Source organism: Perognathus longimembris, chromosome 10 (assembly GCF_023159225.1).
Source record: "Perognathus longimembris pacificus isolate PPM17 chromosome 10, ASM2315922v1, whole genome shotgun sequence".
Lineage (NCBI taxonomy): Eukaryota > Metazoa > Chordata > Mammalia > Rodentia > Heteromyidae > Perognathus > Perognathus longimembris.
The window spans coordinates 71,800,678-71,820,880 of NC_063170.1; the positions used below are offsets into that span (position 1 = coordinate 71,800,678).

Consider the following 20,203-nt stretch of genomic DNA (forward strand, 5'->3'; position numbering starts at 1 on the left):
GCGGGGGGAGGCGTTAGCCAGCGTCCCGGGACGCAGCAGCGCTGGGAATAAAGTCTGACAAAATGACGGGATGCTCCGCAAATTCCAAGTAACGCCTGGGGCGAGCGGCAGACGCCAGCCCAGGGCCTTTCCAAACCCAGGAAAAGCGGCTCACAGAGAACCACCTTCCGCGTCCTTCCAGCCGAGCCGGGGGCAGCACAGGGCCAGGCACGTAGGGAAGTCGGTGAGGCCCTGAGGTGTCTGGGTTTTCCAGAGTGCTTCATGCTAAATGCTTGCTTTCCTGCCCTAAGATAACCTTCACTTGTGTTAGCAGACAAGTCGAGGAGCCAGACGTCAGTGGCTCATGTTTGAAATCCTAGGAGGCTGAGGCCTGAGGATCAAGGTCCGAAGCCAGCCTGGCAGGCAAGTCCAGCTAAGCCAGAGTGGACCTGCAGCTCAAGTGATAGAACAAAAGAGCTCAGGAACAGCCCCGAGTGCAGTCCAGGACCAGCCAAAAGAGAAGAAGGAAAGGAAAGGAAAGAGAGAGCATGCTTTGCCTAATGTATTTGCCGCTGACGAGCACTTTCTGGAAGGCAGCAGAACAAAGCCCCTGGTCAGCAGGAATTGGGCGTGAGCCTGGAAATCAGCTCTCCGCGCTGCTGGGGTTGGCGGGGGGGGGGGGGGGGGGGATAAACCGTTTACCTGGCAGGTTGCTAAGGAATCACAGGAGATGGCACCGGCCACACGGTCCACTCTGGACGCCGGCCAGGCCCCCTCCTCCCCTTCCTGCGCCACGGGAGGGCCGGCCGGGAACACCCAAGTGTGGGCCTCCTCCACAGCCCGCTCCCTCTGCTTTCGGACAAATGAGGTGCTCCCAGCGGCACCGGCCTCGGGGTGCTGCGCTGTTGCTATGGCGACTGTCCTCGTGAGCACAGACCTCACAGGGCGAGCGAGGGGTGTTCTGAGCTCTTAAAGCCAGAGGTGGAATGAAATGCCCCTGTGCGCAGTGGGGCCGCAGGACGGCCCCCGGGGTTCGGCCCTCCTGCTCCTCCCTGCCCCGCTCCCCCCTCCCCCCAGGGCAGGGTCCCCGAGTCTCCTGGACTGGGTCAGCCCTCTACCTCCTTCCTGCCGCCCCTCTGATGGCCACTCCCCGGCCCAGGGTGTCCACAGAACACACCCCTCTGCGCTGCAGGGAGAGGTGCGGAGCCAGCTGGCCAGTCTGGAAGGCTCTCCCCGCTCCCCCGGGCCCTGCCGCGGCCCGCACCCTCTGCGGGCTCTTGGGGACGGCTGGGCGTGGCAGGGTCAGGGCCGCGGCCCCGACACGCTGCTCGCACCCTGCAGGTTCCAGGCTCGGCCCCCAGCCATCCCTGTGTCCGTGTGTTTCTGGGGCTTCTGCTGTTGGAGCACCCCTGAGCACCCACAGACCCACGTCTACCACTGCTGGGTGTCTCGTGACAGCACCATGCTAAGCTCACAGACACGCCAGGCCTGCGCGGCTGGGGCTCCTGGGGCTGGGTCTCAGGAGGAGAGAGCAGATCAGAACTGGTGCTGTGGCTTGCTGGTCGCTCCAGGAGGCTCAGGCCGCGGAGCTAAGGCCCCGTGGGGCTCTGTGGCTTGCTGGTCACTCACAGGAGGCTCAGGCCACGGAGCTAAGGACTCTGTGGCTTGCTGGTCGCTCCAGGAGGCTCAGGCCGCGGAGCTAAGGCCCCGTGGGGCTCTGTGGCTTGCTGGTCACTCACAGGAGGTTCACGCCGCGGAGCTAAGGCCCCGTGGGGCTCTGTGGCTTGCTGGTCGCTCGCAGGAGGCTCAGGCCACGGAGCTAAGGACTCTGTGGCTTGCTGGTCGCTCCAGGAGGCTCAGGCCACGGAGCTAAGGCCCCGTGGGGCTCTGTGGCTTGCTGGTCACTCGCAGGAGGTTCACGCCGTGAAGCTAAGGCCCCGTGGGGCTCTGTGGCTTGCTGGTCACTCGCAGGAGGCTCAGGCCGCGGAGCTAAGGCCCCGTGGGGCTCTGTGGCTTGCTGGTCGCTCGCAGGAGGCTCAGGCCGCGGAGCTAAGGCCCCGTGGGGCTCTGTGGCTTGCTGGTCGCTCGCAGGAGGCTCAGGCCGCGGAGCTAAGGCCCCGTGGGGCTCTGTGGCTTGCTGGTCGCTCGCAGGAGGCTCAGGCCGTGGAGCTAAGGCCCCGTGGGCTCCGAGCACAGCCCCCCGTGCAGGCTGGCTGCAGCCTCCACCTCTACCATGCGTGCCTCTCTCCCGCACCTGCCTCCTTGCCCACCGTGGTCTTGAGGTGGCTCCGCAGCGGGCATGGACACGTGAGCAGGCCACGTCCTGGGGGACCTGGGTCCCCTGCTGAGCAGGCCTGGCTCACTGCCCCGACACCAGCCTGGCTTCTGAGCAGAGGTGCCTAGCGCTCGGAGCGGGGTGCACCCGGTCAGGGCAGTCAGCAGGAAGGGTCTGAAGCACTCGACACCCCCTTTCCTACGCCAGGGCTGAAGCCCAGGGTCCCACCGAGGAGCGTCTAAATGACCAGTGCTATGACACGTAATCCAAAACAGATCCTGGCTGGCCAGTCTCCCTAGTGTGCACGGGTGTGTGTGTGTGCACGCGCATGGGTGTGGGTTAGTGTCTTCTATAAGGTGCTCACCACATCCACTCACATCAGGCCTCAAGAGGCTCCCTGAAGCTCTTTTCCCGATTTCACAAGCAATTGACTTAACAACAAAAAAAAGAGGTTAGCGCAAAAATCAGCCACAGCGCTGGGAGGCGAGGGGCAAGCGCAGAGCGGCCTGGACAACCGACCCGGCGCCGAGGGAGAGGCGGCGCCGCGCCAGGCCACGCACAGCGTCACGCAGGGGTGTTCAGGGGTGCGCTGTACGGCGGACTAGACCCTGCTCTCTGGAGTGACTGCTCCAGAAAAGTGGGGGGGGCGGCTCCAGGGGCTGAGGGTGAGCTCAGGGTGGGCACACCGGGAATCGGAGCCCACTGGGCCACGGGCACCATCTTTACTGTTCAAGCCAGGGTTGAACACAGTCGCACACTCTCATTTGGCTTTCTTACAACTGGTACTCTACCCTTTAAGCCATGCCACCAGTCCAGCATTTGGCAGGTTCATTGGAGATGGAGTCTTCCATGCTGTTCTTTGCTGGTTGGCTTTGACTCTCACTCCTCCGGGTCTCGGCGTCTTGAGTAGCTAGGGTTACGGATGCAGCCACTGACCCCTGCTCGACGCGAGCACCGAAGGCCTCTCAGAACCTGCTGTGTGGCTGAGCCCCTTGCCTGCTGCCCCCAGGACGCGGACTCGCCTGGGGCTGGGGTCACGGCCTGCCCACCCAGTGTCGCAGACCAGACTGGACCCCATGCTGTCACTGGGGAAATTCAGGACTCAAACCCGCAAGTGAGGCGCCAAAGGACTGCTTGAGAGCTGTTCACGGGGGTGGGGGGCGCCAATGGACTGCTTGAGAGCTGCTCACGGGGGAGGGGGGCGCCAAAGGACTGCTTGAGAGCTGTTCACGGGGGTGGGGGGCGCCAATGGACTGCTTGAGAGCTGCTCACGGGGGTGGGGGGGCGCCAATGGACTGCTTGAGAGCTGCTCACGGGGGTGGGGGGCGCCAATGGACTGCTTGAGAGCTGCTCACGGGGGTGGGGGGGGCAGGCACACCCATACATCCGCTGGAACACGGCCTAGGCGGCCCCGTGCCACAGTCCCAGCTCAGGTCTCAGCTTTGGAGCGGTCCCCAGCCCCCGCCGACGTAGGCCCAACGCCAGGCTCAGGGCTGGGTTAGCTGTGGGTCACCACCGCCTGGTGGGCAGAGAGCTGACCAGAAACCCAGGCAGGAACGTGGGGCCGCGCACCCTTGCTGAGCGCGCGCCGCTGGGGCCTCCATTCCCGCCTCGCGTCCTGGCCACGATCGCCCTGCTCCACCGCGGCCCGGGACGGCCCGTGTCTCCTCACCCTCGGCCTCGCAACCCGAGCACGGGCCCCTTCGCCTCCCGCTGCCCACACTCCCCAACACCCGCAGGGCTTCGGCAAGGGCAGCCCACTGAGCACGGAGGCACCGGCTTGTGGTGTCAGCCTCACAGGGACACGGGTTGAAGCCCTCGCGGCTGCCGTCGGGGCGGGGGGGGGGGGGCAGGGTCTGCATGTCTCTTGCTCCCACGCTTGTGTTCTGAGCCCACATCCTAGGTGCAGGAGAGGCTGGAGAGCCCGGGCGACCTCCGGCGGGCGCCGTAGAGCACAGAACAAGCAAGGTAGTGCCGGGATGGAGACTGAGGCTCAGAGACGGCACAGGTCCGGGCGGGCGGCGCCGGGTGCGGGGAGTGGAGCCCGGCGGCTGCGCCAGGGGCGGCGGGGGCGGGGAGGCGCCGAGGCGCGCGCTCGCACGGCTGTCGTCAGGCTCGGGCGGGAAGCGTGGGGGAGGCACCCACAGTTTTCTTCTCTCTTGTTCCTTCCAAAGGCCTTTCAGAATCAGAGCGTTTCGCAGGGAGACGGGGGAGAGCCGTCAACTCCTCACGTGGGCGACGGCGCGTGGGGGGTGCGGAGACGGCACGCGGCGGGGCGCGGGCTGCGATCTCACCACCGCGCACCCTGCGGCGGGGACGCCCGGGGACCCCGGCCAGCGCCCCTCCCCTCTCGGGCCCGGGGGGGCCCCCATGCCACACGAGCAGAGCTCTCGGCGCTGGGAGGCGCTTCGCAGCCGGCGCCTCCCTCCGTGGGGTGCGGGTCTCGGGTCCCCGGGGAGGAGGGGGCACCTGGTGAGCGGAGCCGGGCCCCCGGGGAGCACACACCCACGAGTCGCCCTCCTCCCACACCTGCTCAGGCTCACAGCCCTCCTCCTGCCTCCAGACAGAATCAAGCCTTCCTCTCCCTTTTTTGGTAGCAAAGTTCGCCCTGGATGAGCGCCGCCAGCCCTTTCTCCATCTGCAGCGCCGTGGGAAAGCACCGCGGGGGGGGGGGGGGAGGGGGGAGGGCGCCACCGTCCTGCGGAGGTCAGCCGGGAGCCTGTGCGTGCCCAGATCCCCGTCTGTGACACATTCTGCATTGCGTGTTCCTGGGGGAACCAGCAGCCCATCCCCCAGACGGGGAGACGCCCCCCCCCAATCCGGAACTGAATGCGGGAGAGGACTGCGTCTTTGTTCCTGGACTCACAGCCCAGATGCCACCTGGCCCTCACGTGGCGGGGGGCCCCGGGGAGGGGGGACACCTAGCGGAGCTTGGCTGAGGTAAGGCGTGGCACGACACCCTGGCAGCCCGTGTCTCCAGCTATTCCTGGAGCTGTGGTTGCACTTCTGTCCACTGCCCAGAGATTGCCCTAAGCGGGCTGTTGGAACCCCTGGGGTGAAAGTCGTAGCAAGGTGAGAGGGCTCTGCCCCCCGCGGCTCTGTCCCCAAGTTCGTTTCCAGAGGAGCACGGCCTTCCTCCTCACCGGGAGGCCATGGGAGACAGGGATTCGCAGGTAAGGGTAACCAGCACCAACACTGGGACACATCCCAGTGTAATTATTTAAACAGGGGGGTCCTCGGGTCCACATTTATACCCACACATGCCTGATGGGTGAGTCTGAACTTGGGCAGAGACACAGAGGCCTTGGCTCTGGCTCAGCCACCGGTGCCAGGGGGGCCCCTCGGGGGGGGGGCCTGTAGTCGGAAGAGGAAGAGCCCACCCAGGCGCCAGCACCATGCAGGCCCCGAGGCTGGCAGAGGCTTCCGGGGTGGCAGGCTTCTCCCGCTGGGCCCCACCCCCCAGAGCCGTTGACTCTGCACGAGCGGGCAGAGCCCCCCCCCCCCCCGCCAGCCCCTCTGCACAACGCCCTCCGGCAGCCTCACTGTGGGCCCGCAGGGACCTCACTCTTTCGTGGCAGGGCTCCCACGGAACTCATCGGGGAAGATGAGGGAGACACCAAGTGTGTGTGGCACGCCAGGGCACGCCAGGGCACACGCCAGCCAGGCCTGGCTGCTTCTGAGCTGCACAGGCTCGAGGTCCGGATGCCTCTTCCTTGGGAATGGGTCCCGAGAGGACAGCGGCCCTGCCCCGCCCACCTGCCCCGCCCGCCTGCCCGTCCTCTGGGAAGCAACGCTCTGCCTGCCTGGAAGGTGACTTGCACCACTGAAATGAAATAAAGGCTACAGAGACCTTCAGAACAGCACAGCAAGGAGGCAGCCAGTTACTTCCTCCTTCCGGGATGGTCACATGACTGCCACGTGGCCCCCGAGGCCTGCGCAGTGCCGGGGCGCTCGGCCCCTCCCGGCCCCCCGTTCTCCTGGCTTGCCCTGACAGTTGGCAGGGTAGCAGCGTTATTTTTAGCTCTCAGTGGGCTGGCCATTTCCTGGTCACATGCTGCTTGAGCTCAGCTTCGGGAAGGCTGGCTCTCCGCCGCCCCTGCCGCCGCCCCGCAGGCCTTCGGGGTGGTCCCGCACAACCCGGAGCGGGGGGCGGCCCAGGGCAGCTGGCCGGGCGGCGGCCTTCAGCTCCTGGCCAGCAGCCCCCTTCGCAGAGCCATCTGCAGCTAGTTATTTTGAATCTCCACTTACCAAAGAGGAGGAGCCGCTATTTCCAAGGACGGGGGCCTCAAACCTGCCTGTGGTCTGTGGGGGGAGGGGGGGTGTGGGGGCCACCCCCACCCATGGCGGGATGAGCAGAGCCTCCGGGCTTGGAGGGGACCACACGGTTCTCCCGTGCCGGCCACGCGCGGGTCACCTGGGCCTCTGTGGCTCGGCTCTGCTCCCCGGCCTTTGCACTAGCTCTTCCTGGCTCTGGGCTCCCTTGGGCCTCTGCAGGGACAGGTCTCCCTGACCACAGCAGTCCCCCAAAGGCCCCGAGGGGCCGAATGACAGGGCCTGCCCTCTCCCTGGTCATCCCCACTGCACATCAGGGCCCCGCCCGCCTGTTTCTCCCCGCAGGCTGCTGCTCCTCGGGGCAGCGCGTGTCCGCCTTGCCCATGGCTGATGCTGAGCCCAGCGCCCTGCCCAGCACGCAGCCAGACACCAGCACACCAGAGACCTAGGCTGCCCTCCCTGCCCGCACCTGCCCTCCCCACCCACGTTCGCCCATCTCCGCGTGGAGGCAGCCTCTACAGGCTTGAGCTTCCATAGCTGCCCTTCCCCTCCCCCAGTGCACTTCCTCGGCGGTGCCCCGGGCACGTCCTGGGTGGCCGCTGGTCGGGGAGGCCGCTGGCACACACCCTCTGCTCTCCGTGGCTCTGGGGCCCTGAGGAGCAGCTGCAAGTCTTTGGGGGAGCCGGCCTTTAGAGGGTGCCGGTGTCCACTGGGCTCGTGGCCCTGCTTCTCCTCACTTCATCCTCCTCGCAGCCAGAGTGCTGCCGTGTGTGTGTGTGTGTGTGTGTGTGTGTGTGTGTGTGTGTGCGTGCGTGTGTGATATGTGGTGGAACCATCACCTCCATGCTACAGCCTCATGGGGGTGTTGAGAACTCAGGAAAGAGGCGATGACTGTCTACCGGACAGGAACTCTTACCAGAGATGTACACTGAAGTTGAAGGTTGTGCAACTGTGAATAACGACAAGGGGGTGTGGCGGAGGAGGAGGGGGACAGCGGGCGGGGAGTGCTGAGGACGGCCCCTCCGTTCCGGCTCCGGCTCACTGGGCAGGGAGCTCAGGAGGAAATCAAGGGCCCCTCCACCTATGATTTCCACTCTCATATTTACTAAAGCAAGGAGAGTTGTCAACACATTTTCAAACATTTCCAACAAAAATATATTTGTTGTAAGTGATGGCAATCTATTTTAGAATACATCCCGCGAGGGGCCTCGACTCAGATCTGCCTGTGTGTGGAAAACACACTTATATCATCTTTCCCCCACTGTTGTCTACATATTCTTTTTCTGTCCACACCAGGCCCATCCCTCTGGGAATCAGGCACTGCTGCCACCCACAGACACTCCCTCCAAACCCCCTCTTCTCTCCAGCCTGACTGGGCTAAAAAGAGAGAAAAAGCCTTCCTTTAGCACTTTCCCTCAAATATTTGCAGATAATTAATTCACTGTTAATGGGTCCAGAATGGTTCCTCTATGCTCGGTAAATAAGAAGAAGGCTCTGACCCTGCAGACAGTTTTCACACACGTCCTCCCCCGGCAGTGCTCCATGGTGGAGTGAGTGGGCACTGTGCCCTGGGCCACGCCCCAGCAACACACAGGCTCCCAATGTGCCCTCTTAGGGAGCCAGGTCAGACACACCCGCGGACACAGTTCAGACACAGCTGCTTTCCGGAAGAGTCCTCACGACCCCAGTGTCTGGACACAGCAAAGGCCTAAGAAGTCAGGGAGAAGCCAAGTGGCCATCTTTGTCAAGGCCCTGGGAACTCCATCCAGACAAGGGAAAGGTCATGGCTCTCAAGGGAAGACCAGCGTACTTCCGCCCTTCTCAAGGCCCAGCCACTGCCGGGGGCCCAGTGTCTCCACGTAGCCCTGTGGCTCCCCCGTCCTGCCACACACGCTCTAGATGCCCCTCCCCTCCTCTCTGCTTGGTCCTGGGCCCCAGTGCATGATGGGAAGATCCTGGGAGCAGAGGGAGGCCCTGACACATAGCAGGTAAGACACAGTCTGTGTTTGCTTCAACTAGGAGGGAACAGTCCCCACCCAGCACCACGGGTACTGGGACAGAGTTGGGCCCCGGGAGAGGGTGGCGGCGGGGGGATTGCTGGTCTGTGTCCCTCTTCGCCCAGCGCCCACCCTCAGGACACGCACAGTGAGGAGCCGACACGCTGATGGGGGTCCTGAGAACCGTGAGTCACCTCAGATCTCAGGCAAGAGCTTGTGGACGGAGGCGACAAGAGGGCTCACTCACTCGCTCTGCAACACACCCAGAAATACACACGGGAGAGCAGACTGAAAAGCCTCTCCTTGTGTAGCAAACCCAAGAGGGCAGGCAGGAGAGAGGGTGGACAGTGCCGCCCTCTGCCGCTTCCTCACCCGATTCCTTCATCGTTCCGTCAGCCACAAATGAATTCCACCCTGCCGCCTCCCTTGCAGCTCGCTGTGCCGGGCTGCCGCACGGCCTAGGCAACTCAGCTGGGGACGGTGTGCTGCCCTAATGTGCCCAGTCCTTCCCTGTCATGGCTCCTGGCCCTGTATCCCTCGTATGAGAGTGTGCAGCCACCCTGGGGCACACAGGCCTGAAAGCCTCAAGCTGGGAACACGGCTGAGCAGGCTGCGTCTGGAGCCCAGGGCACCCACGACCCCTCCGTCCCACCGGCTCCTCGCTGGTGATTGAGAGATGGGGACGCTAACCGCTGGGAGGAATCTGAGCCACGACAGGACAAGCACCGCGCGTGGGTCCAAGGACTCCACCGCGACAGGCAACCCGCCACAACATTCCAGGAAGTTTCTAGGTTAAAATGGACGACACTCGGGCTGGGGATATAGCCTAGTGGCAAGAGTGCCTGCCTCGGATACACGAGGCCCTAGGTTCGATTCCCCAGCACCACATATACAGAAAACGGCCAGAAGCGGCGCTGTGGCTCATGTGGCATAGTGCTAGCCTTGAGTGGGAAGAAGCCAGGGACAGTGCTCAGGCACTGAGTCCAAGGCCCAGGACTGGCCAAAAAAAAAAAAAAAAAAAGGACGACACGCTAAGCTGGATCCTATGGACCTCCCCTTGGGGCACCCCGGGCCACCAGCCCGGCAGCTACAACCAAGCACCTCACGGTGTCTGCCCAAAATGAAATGCTAGAAAGTCACCGAGCAGAGAGGCCCAGAACCAATCGGTCAGTGTGAGACCGACAGGAGGCGGCCAGGAGGGCGCCACAGGTCGCTCTGCCCCTCTGTCAAGCACTTCCTACACACGGACCGTCACACTTGGAGGCTTGTGAACACACGCACAGACAGATGGACGTGTGTGCACCGATGGCACACACTGCGTGCGCGTCATGCTTGTGTATGCAGCGTGTGTTGTGCATCGGTATGCACCCTTGTAATGCTGTGTCCGGAGGTTATGCGAGTCTGTGTGTACACGCGTGCTCTTGCATCTGTGCTTAGTTTTCTCCAGGCTGCCGCTTCCTCTTGAGCGCGCCTGTTCTCCGTGCTTGAAATGCTTTGTGCGTCTCCCTCGGTGAATCCGGGGTTTAAATTGAACTTGAACTGCCTCACCTCATCCATTTGGAGTCCCTTGGGAGGAACCTAGGCCTGCTCTGAGGGAAAGCGCTTTATAACCTCAGAGGACGGCGTGGCCCTGGGCCGAGTGCTGAGGTCTGCAGGAGCGCCCCCTCGCCTGCATTCGGGCTCCGTCCGGGCAGGGCGGCTGGCCGGGCGTCGTTCTACTTACGTAACTGTGCATTGCAACCCACGCGGAAGGCAGAGGAGCCAGGCGGCCCTGCCGCACCGGGCACTCACCGTGGTCGTGGGCAAACACCAGCAGGTCCAGCCGCAGCAGCATCTGAGCCAGATCGTCGTAGCGGCCGCAGTGCTCTCCCGCGCCGTGGGACACAAAGACCAGGGCCCTGGAGGGGGAGAAGAGCCGGTCAGGAGAGCCAGGGCCAGGGCAGCTGCGGTCTCCACGTGACCTGGAGCCCGGCTGGGTGGCTCATTCGGGGCAAGGGGCTGTGGTAAACAGCACGGACCACAGCGCGGCTCCCCCGGAGCTCTGAGCGGAGCGAGTCTGTGGCCATGCGCAAGCGGGTACTCGTGAGTCAGCCTGGCTGGCGGGTGCCAGGCGCCAGGCCCAGAGCACCGCCACGCGGAGGCTCCGCGAGGGCCGAGCTGTTCTCAGAAACACACTGACCTCAGCTCCCCTGGCCTGGAGCCCTCCTGGGTCCCAGGATTCTGCTCCTGCCTGGGCTTCCGTGCTGACACGCCTGTGTCTCCCACCCCTGGCCCTGCGCTGGGGGCCTCCGCAGGCTTCCCATGAGAGCAGAACCAGCCTGGTGGCCCCCTAACCTGTCGCCCGGGCCCCTCCCTAGTGCCCAGAGCTGAGCCCAGGTGCGGGCAGAGTGGCGAGGCCCACCTCCACAAGGCTGAGTGGCCAGGCTGGAGCTGCTTCAGGGGGCTCTGGGCATGGCTGGCCGGGGAGTCCCCAGCTGAGCCTCAGCCCCCCTCTGCGGGGCCTGCCTCTCAGAGCTGTGTCCCCAGCCAGGAGGCCTGCAGGGGTGCAGCAGGGCTGGTCACCTGACCAGAGGCTCCTCCACCAGAGCGGGCCCTGGACGGTTCTGCCCACCGCACTCCCCGGTCAACCCTGTCCACAGTCAACCCTGGGTGCCGCCTGCCCTTTGGAAACTTCTCCTCTGGGGACTCCGCCATGACCAGCACTGTTGGGAACAATCCGCCGGTTCTCATGGAACGCAGAGACCCTGCCACGCTGACTGACACCGAGAGGCCGAAAGAGGAGGCCGTGCCTCCCAGGAGGGTGGCGCTGGGGCACCCAGGATGGTCTGGGGGCTCGGCTGAGCTTGCCGGAGCCAGGCCTGGGAGCCACAGCTGAACAGCCGCACCGCCAGCTAGCTCAGAGTCTAGCAGGAGAGACGGACGGCCACCGGCAGCAAGCGCGAGCCCTCGAGGTGAGGGGCAACAGGAGGGGCCAGGAAGGCCCAGGCCTGAGGGGAGCTGTCCAGGGAAGGTGCCCAGATGCGCCCATTCCAGGCCCAGAAGGAGGGCCCAGAAGGAGGTGCGCAGGCCCTGTGTGGAGGAGGAGGAGGAGCCCCAGGCGTGGGGGCACCGAGGATCGGGGGTGCTCCTCCAGGGGAGAGAGCATGGCTCCGGGCAGGGTGGTGACCCTATGTGGCCTCAGGTTTGCAAGGCTCAGGAACAGGGACGACGCTGGTCCCCGGGGTGGCGTGCGCGGCCCGCGCAGGTGCGGGAGCCCCCGCCAGGGCCAGCTCGGCAGCTGAGGATCGGCGGAGCATTTCTGCCGACAAGCAGGACCCACGGCTTCGGCAACGAGGCTGCACACCAGGCTGGCAGAGATCTTTTTCCTGGAGCTTCCCGAGGGGCTGGAGCCGGTCGGGAGCCAGGCGTGGGGGAGGAGGCGGCAGCAGAGGGAGGGGCAGCCCCAGAAGCAGATGGCCTGCCTGGCACGGGGCCCCGGAGGCGGGCCCAGCCCAATAAAGTACTTGAAGCCCTGAGATGAACAAGACGCAGAGTGCAGAACGTATAAACCCGGCCAGCTCCTCCTGCCCTCCCGGGATGGCACGGCTCTTCTTCCCCCATCTAACAACCCTCCATTTCTTCACTGCTGATTTCAGGCGACCTAGCTTCTTGGATGGCTTGTCTGTGAAGCGGGGAGTCCAGTAACACCCACTTGAGAAGGCGCTGCGGGGCACAAGAGAAGTCGTTCTAGGTCTCCCCAGCCTCTGGAAAGCCCCCGCAGCCGTCCTCTGAGGAGCTGGTGCCTCCATGCGCCTCGATGTCCCCACCTGTGAGCTAGCGACAAGGGCACGAAACACCGGCTCTTCCCGTGCCTTCCGCGCTGCGCCAGGCTTCAAGAGGAAAACCTGAACGTCAAGTGAAAGACGTGCTCTGTGCCAGAGAGGCCCGGGCCCCCCGGCTGCGGTGGGCAGAGAGGCCCGGGCCCCCCGGCTGCGGCGGGCAGAGAGGCCCGGGCCCCCCGGCTGCGGCGGGCAGAGAGGCCCGGGCCCCCCGGCTGCGGCGGGCAGAGAGGCCCGGGCCCCCCGGCTGCGGCGGGCAGAGAGGCCCGGGCCCCCCGGCTGCGGCGGGCAGAGAGGCCCGGGCCCCCCGGCTGCGGCGGGCAGAGAGGCCCGGGCCCCCCGGCTGCGGTGGGCAGAGAGGCCCGGGCCCCCCGGCTGCGGTGGGCAGAGAGGCCCGGGCCCCCCGGCTGCGGTGGGCAGAGAGGCCCGGGCCCCCCGGCTGCGGTGGGCAGAGAGGCCCGGGCCCCCCGGCTGTGGTGGGCAGAGAGGCCCGGGCCCCCTGGCTGTGGTGGGCAGAGAGGCCTGGGCCTCCCGGCTGCGGTGGGCAGAGAGGCCCGGGCACCCCGGCTGTGGTGGGCAGAGAGGCCCGGGCCCCCCAGCTGCGGCGGGCAGATAGGCCTGGGCCTCCCGGTTGTCACGAGCAGTGTCCCCGCAGGTAGACCGAGCCCATCTCTGCCCGGTGGCTCCGGGGAGACGCCCTGAAGAGGAGCCCGGGGCCCTCACCCTGGGGAAGAGGAGCTGTCTGCGCTCAGCTCTGGCATCTTTCAGAAGCATCCCACTCGCTCGCTCCCTCCGTTGCTTTATCAGCTGTAACCACCCCAGACTCCCGCCTGCCAAATCTCCTGGCTTTAACACATTTGCCAGTCTGTCCCAGGCTGGGTGTGGGGCTGTGAGAGCCAGCCCCGCTCTTGTAACTAGCGCAGCAGCCGGAGGGACCCCACAGGTTTACATTCCAGCCTCTCCCCCAGGAGGCCATGGCTGCGTGTCCTCTCCTGCTGGGGGGGCAGGGCTCCAGGGGCTCCCCTCCTGAGGGGACCCAGGGCTCCAGCCTCCCCCTCATCTCTCACAGAGGACAAGAATAAAGCCAAACACACCAAGTACTCAGAAGAAACCAGAAACAGACCTGTCCCCAGTGGCAGATTAGCAATGCCACTTTCACGCGATCTCCCAGGGTCACGGATGGAGGGAGGGAGTCTACGGAGCAGTTCTGTGTTACATAATCAGCAAGCTGGCAGCAGCCGGGCTCTGGCCATGGTCTAAGAATGTGGCCGGGAGTGAGCTTCTGTCATAACAGCCCACAGGGGGTGGGTGCGGACGGGGGGGGGGGGGGGAGGGCACGACCCACCCACCCACTGTCATTTGCTCAGTTTCCAGAGGATGAACGAAAGTTCAGAGTGCCGGACAGCTTGCCTGGGGCAATGCAGCTAACAGGTTTTGAATCTAGGAGGATTTGAACCCAGTACGGAAGGCATGACTGCCCTCTTGGCTACTGTGGAATATAACCACAAGAGGAACCGTGAAGGATTGACTCCTGCCTATTCAAGCAAAGCCCGGGGTGTGTGCTCAGGTGCTTCCCACAAGCAGGGCCTTCCACCTTGGTCCCCAGGGAACAACAGCCCCCCACCCCAGCTGGGGAATTCCACTGGGGCCTGGCCCAGATCACCACCCACCGTCCCCAGGGAACAACAGCCCCCCACCCCAGCTGGGGCATTCCACTGGGGCCTGGCCCAGATCACCACCCACCGTCCCCAGGGAACAACAGCCCCCCACCCCAGCTGGGGCATTCCACTGGGGCCTGGCCCAGATCACCACCCACCGTCCCCAGGGAACAACAGCCCCCCACCCCAGCTGGGGCATTCCACTGGGCCTGGCCCAGCCCACCACCCATGGTCCCCAGGGAACAACAGCCCCCACCCCAGCTGGGGCATTCCACTGGGGCCTGGCCCAGATCACCACCCATCGTCCCCAGGGGAAAGTAGCCCATTTTTTACTTTCTGCTTCCTTGACAAGACCCACATAAGCTCATCCCCAAACCCAGTCCCTCGCACAACCTCCAAACCCCAGAAAAGTCTGTGCCCCTCACTGGCGATAACCAGCCCCGGCCTGATGCTGCTGGAGTCCAGCCTAGTCCTTTTCCATCTTCCTGGCGAAAACGATGCATACCTGACTGCCTTGTGACCATCGGCCTCTCCCCTGGCCATCCTGTCCTTGCAGCCTCCCCTCCTCCCGCTTTGCCTTCGAGACAAGGGGGGGGTACTCAGTCTCCATGCCCACCTCTGTCTATGCCCCAGGCCCAGGCACTCCAGATTTCCCTGTGAAGCTCCTAGCACCTTCTCCGCTCGGAGTCAACTGCCCCTTCCTGGGGCCCTGAAACCTCTGTTCACACCTGCAGCACATGGCATCCATCGTAATCTAGAGTGAGTAGACCTCGTGCTCTCTGAAGATAGAGGCCACATTCCACCGATTCATTCCTGTGCCCTGTCCCTAGTGAGAGCAAGAACTCTGCTCCATCCAAATGGAATGAACACACGCACGGATGCATGCATAGGTAGATGGCTGGATGCACGCATGCACGGATGGCTGGATGCACGCATGCACGGATGGTTGGATGCACGCATAGGTAGATGGCTGGATGCACGCAGGGATGGCTGGATGCACTCATGCACGGATGGCTGGATGCACGCACACACGAATGGCTGGATGCATGCAGGGATGGCTGGATGCACGCATGCAGGAATGGCTGGATGCACGCATGCAGGGATGGCTGGATGCATGCAGGGATGGCTGGATGCACGCGTGCACAGATGGCTGGATGCACACACACGGATGGCTGGATGCACACATGCACAGATAGCTGATGCACACACACACACAGATAGCTGGATAAATGCACGCACGGATGGCTGGATGCACACACGCACGGATGGCTGGATGCACACATGCACGGATAGCTGGATGCACGCATGCACGGATGGCTGGATACATGCATACACGGATAGCTGATGCACGCACACAGGGATGGCTGGATGCACACATGCACGGATAGCTGGATGCACGCACACCCGGATGGCTGGATGCACACATGCACGGATAGCTGATGCACGCACACAGGGATGGCTGGATGCACACATAGGTAGATGGCTGGATGCATACATGCATGGATAGCTGGATGCATGCACACACGGATGGCTGGATGCACACACGTACGGATGGCTGGATGCACGCACACATGGATGGCTGGATGCATGGGTAGATGGCTGGATGCATGCACACACGGATGGCTGAATGCACGCATGCACAGATGGATGGATGCATGCACGCATGATGGCTGGATGCACGCACACACAGATGGATGGATGCACACATAGGTAGATGGCTGGATGCACGCATGCACGGATGGCTGGATGCACACATGCACGGATAGCTGGATGCACGCACGCACGGATGGCTGGATGCACACATGCACGGATGGCTGGATACATGTGAACACAAATGGCTGGATGCACGCATACACAGATAGCTGATGCACGCACACAGGGATGGCTGGATGCACACATGCACAGATAGCTGGATGCATGCACACACGGATGGCTGGATGCACACATGCACAGATAGCTGATGCACACACACAGGGATGGCTGGATGCACTCATGCACAGATAGCTGATGCACACACACAGGGATGGCTGGATGCACACATAGGTAGATGGCTGGATGCACACATGCATGGATAGCTGGATGCACGCACACACAGATGGCTGGATGCACACACACATGGATGGCTGGATGCACGCACGCACGGATGGCTGGATGCACACATGCACGGATGGCTGGATGCACACACACATGGATAGCTGGATGCACACATGCATGGATAGCTGGATGCACGCACACACAGATGGCTGGATGCACACACACATGGATGGCTGGATGCACGCACGCACGGATGGCTGGATGCACACATGCACGGATGGCTGGATGCACACACACATGGATGGCTGGATGCACGCACGCACGGATGGCTGGATGCACACATGCACGGATGGCTGGATGGACACATGCATGGATAGCTGGATGCACACATGCACGGATGGCTGGATGCACACACATAGATGCACGCATGCATGGGTAGATGGCTGGATGCACGCACACACGGGTGGCTGAATGCACGCATGCACGGATGGATGCATGCACGGATGGATGGATGCACGCATGCATGCACGGATGGATGCACGCACGCACGATGGCTGGATGCACGCAGGGATGGGTGCACGCATGCACGGATGGCTGGATGCACACATGCACAGATAGCTGATGCACACACACAGGGATGGCTGGATGCACACATAGGTAGATGGCTGGATGCACACATGCATGGATAGCTGGATGCACGCACGCACGGATGGTTGGATGCACACATGCACGGATAGCTGGATGCACGCACACATGGATGGCTGATGCACGCACACAGGGATGGCTGGATGCACACACACGTGGATGGCTGGATGCACGCACGCACGGATGGTTGGATACACACATGCACGGATAGCTGGATGCACACATGCACGGATAGCTGATGCACGCACACAGGGATGGCTGGATGCACACACGCACAGATAGCTGGATAAACGCACGCACGGATGGCTGGATGCACACACGCACGGATGCACGCATGCATGGGTAGATGGCTGGATGCACACACACAGGGATGGCTGAATGGATGCATGCACGGATGGATGGATGCACGCATGCACAGATGGATGGATGCACGCACGCATGGATGGCTGGATGCACGCATGCATGTATGGATGCACGCACGCACAGATGGATGGATGCACACACGCATGGATAGCTGGATAAACGCACGCACGGATGGCTGGATGCACACACGCATGGATGCACGCATGCATGGGTAGATGGCTGGATGCACACACACACGGGTGGCTGGATACACGCACACAGGGATGGCTGAATGGATGCACGCACGCACGGATGGATGCACGCACGCACAGATGGATGGATGCACACACGCACGGATGGATGCACGCATGCACAGATGGATGGATGCACGCACGCACGGGTGGCTGGATGCACGCACGGATGGCTGGATGCACGCATGCACGGATGGATGCACGCACGCACGGATGGATGGATGCACGCAGGGATGGGTGTGTGCACGCATGGACTTAGAAACACAGGGGTAGATGAATGAATCGATGGACGGAAGCATGTAGACAGCCACAGGCTAGCACACCAGGGAGCACTCCTGGGGCCCCAGGGAGCACCCCGAAGCGTATTCTCTCCGGAGCCCTGACAGTGCTGACTTCCCCCACCAACCCCTTGCCTGCCGTCACTTGTGACTGACCCAGGTTGGAGCAGCACAGGGCTTCCATGGAGAAGACTGGGCTTGGGGCCAGCCCCAGAGGATGGGGGCTCCCTCCGTGGGCTCCCTCAGGCACGGCCCACTGCAGGGTAAGGGTGCAGAGGCAAGGGCCCCGTGGCTAGAAGGGAAAATGGAGACATTCGCAAACACAAAGGGAACTAGGTGACTCATCTCTGAGTGAAGGCCAACCCAAGCTTTGTTTCCCATGGAAAGGTAGGCCTCCTTAGAAGAGCTTTCCAAGAAGAAAACGAGGTCACAATCATAACAAACCCACAGCCCACACTTTCTTCCAGCATTCTATCATTCAGAACAGCCCGGTCGGCGGGCGCGGGGGGGGGGGGGGGCTCCTGTAATCCTAGCCTAATCCCGCAGCCACCTCGTCATCCCCGCTTGGTAGAAGCCTGAGGTAGGGTCACAGTTCACCGCCAGGCCAGGCAGGCAAGTCCATGGCGCTCTGTGATCTCCAGTTAAGCACCAGAAAGAGCAGAAGTGGCACTGTGGCTCAAGAGACCACCAGGCCCAGAGTTCAAGCCCCAGGACTGGCAGAAAAACAAAAACAAAACTAAAAGCGGTCAGTCAAACCTAGAACGTGGCCTTCAGAGAATTCGACTTCAAACGCTCCTGCCCACCCTCAAGTACCCTACGGTGGATGCAGACCCTCAGGGCGAAGGGTGGGGCGCTCCCGGAGGAGGGCTGCAGGCTGGGAACTGTGTCCCGGGGTCTCCGAGGGCCCGGGGACTGACCGGAGCTGGCCTGCTCCCAACCTGCGTTAAGCTCTGTGGGTACGGAAGATGCACCGAGTCCTCTGCTCCTCCGTCAATGGTTTGCTAAAGGGACGACCCGTGAGGGTACCTCCGGGCCCTGCGTGGCCCTGCCTGGCCCCCTGTGCTCACACCGGCGGTCTCTGCTGCTCTCTTCGCCCAGCCCATCGATTCCACAGGCACAGGCACAGGCACAGCACCTGGCACTGAAACATGGATACTGGGCAAAAGTAACGTCATCTTGTTCTCACCGCCACCCCGGCACCCTAATAGAAGACAGGGACTTTTTACCCAGTTCTGAAAACTCTGGAAGGGACATAGGTCATTCTGAGAACTGCATGTTTGTCATGGATTGTTAAGCTCCGGGAAACCTCTACCCCGGGTTGTTAAAATTCCTACCCCCTAGATGACTTTGAACTGGCCCGTTGTGCTTTTGTAAACACTCTTGCAGCACCGCCCTGACGTGGGCTCTCCTTTGTAAGCTTCGTGCTAGGTACATTTGCTGCTGAGGTTTTCTGGGACAGGAGTCAGCTCGCAGCCACTGGACGGTCCACAGGACGGTCTCCCGAAGGCCTAAGGGCACGCCCCCCAGGACGCACACCTGCCGCTCCCCCTCGCGCGCGCGCTGCTCCGACGGCGACCTCGGGGCCCACCTGACCACCCCTGCCAGCGGCACCCTGTCTGCGGCAGGGCCTCCAAGTGCCCGGAGCGTCGGCCTAGTCGGGCGGTGGCCAGGCCTCCGGTGAGGGCCTTTCCCCTTCTCCCCACGCGCACATACCCTCCTACACCGAAGGGCACCCAGAAACGCAGGCCGAATGATGGGGAACCACCCCAACTCAAGCTGTGTCTTAGATTGAGCCTGCCTTAGACCACTGAGCTCCTAGGAGGTCGGAACGCTCACTTCCTGGGCCTGCCCTATCCCCCCTTCCTTTCCTCCTTGTTTTGGAGCTGTCTGTTTCGAAGCTCTTTGAGGAGAATCTGTAGCCTCCGGGGTGAATGCTCAGCCAGCCACGCTGGAATTCCGTGTCCTGATTATTCCACACGGCTGCCCTTGGCTCTTTTGGTGTTTATGTTGGAAATGTCGATGTGTCTCTTAGCTACCACTACAGCCAAAGGAGAGAGGTTGGCATTTACCAAGTCGGGTGGAGGTGCTCTATTTGTTTATCCTGTGGGATGCACTCTCTGATGCTACCCTCTCCGGTCTGTAAAGTCTGCTTGCCCTTTTAAGGACCCGGTCTACACTGAAACCAGCTCTCTGCTTCGGTCCTTCCTCAGGGCAAGGGGAAGCCCAGCCCCTCTCGTTTAACAGCAAGCCCACACTGGGAAGCCAAATCCTCCTACCTCTGCCCTTCCTACAGAGATCTGTATCCATCAACCTGGCTGTAAGAGACTTTGATTGGGGTGGAGGGTCTGGGTTCCACCTCTAGCACCAAAAGGGGGCACGCAAGGCGCCTGTGTTAAACCTATTCGCTTCTTCCTCTCCTCCCCACCCCCCAGTAACGGAGCAGAAAACCCCTCCCTGGGGCCACTTACACAGGTGGTGGGGCGGGCGGAGACAATGGGGAAAGTCCCTACCTGGGAGTCAGGGGCAGGAATCCTCCCTTCGCAGTGTGCAGAAGTATGAATGACAAGGTGCTCACTGCCGGGTAACTGCCCGCGCCCTCCTCCCGCGCCCTCCTCCCGGCCTCCCTCCCCAGGCGCACGGCCCAGAGTCTAAGT

The 20,203-nt window shown here is 62.9% G+C and overlaps 1 protein-coding gene across 2 annotated transcripts in view; it reads right to left on the reverse strand.

Moving 5' to 3' along the window:
* Positions 1-20,203, reverse strand: part of Mgll (monoglyceride lipase) — a 75,377-nt gene that overhangs the window by 30,208 nt on the left and 24,966 nt on the right. For both annotated transcript variants that reach the window (XM_048356355.1, XM_048356354.1), the window contains one exon: positions 10,315-10,421. In XM_048356355.1, the coding sequence (XP_048212312.1) occupies positions 10,315-10,421 (107 nt within the window). The remainder of the gene's footprint in view (positions 1-10,314; positions 10,422-20,203) is intronic.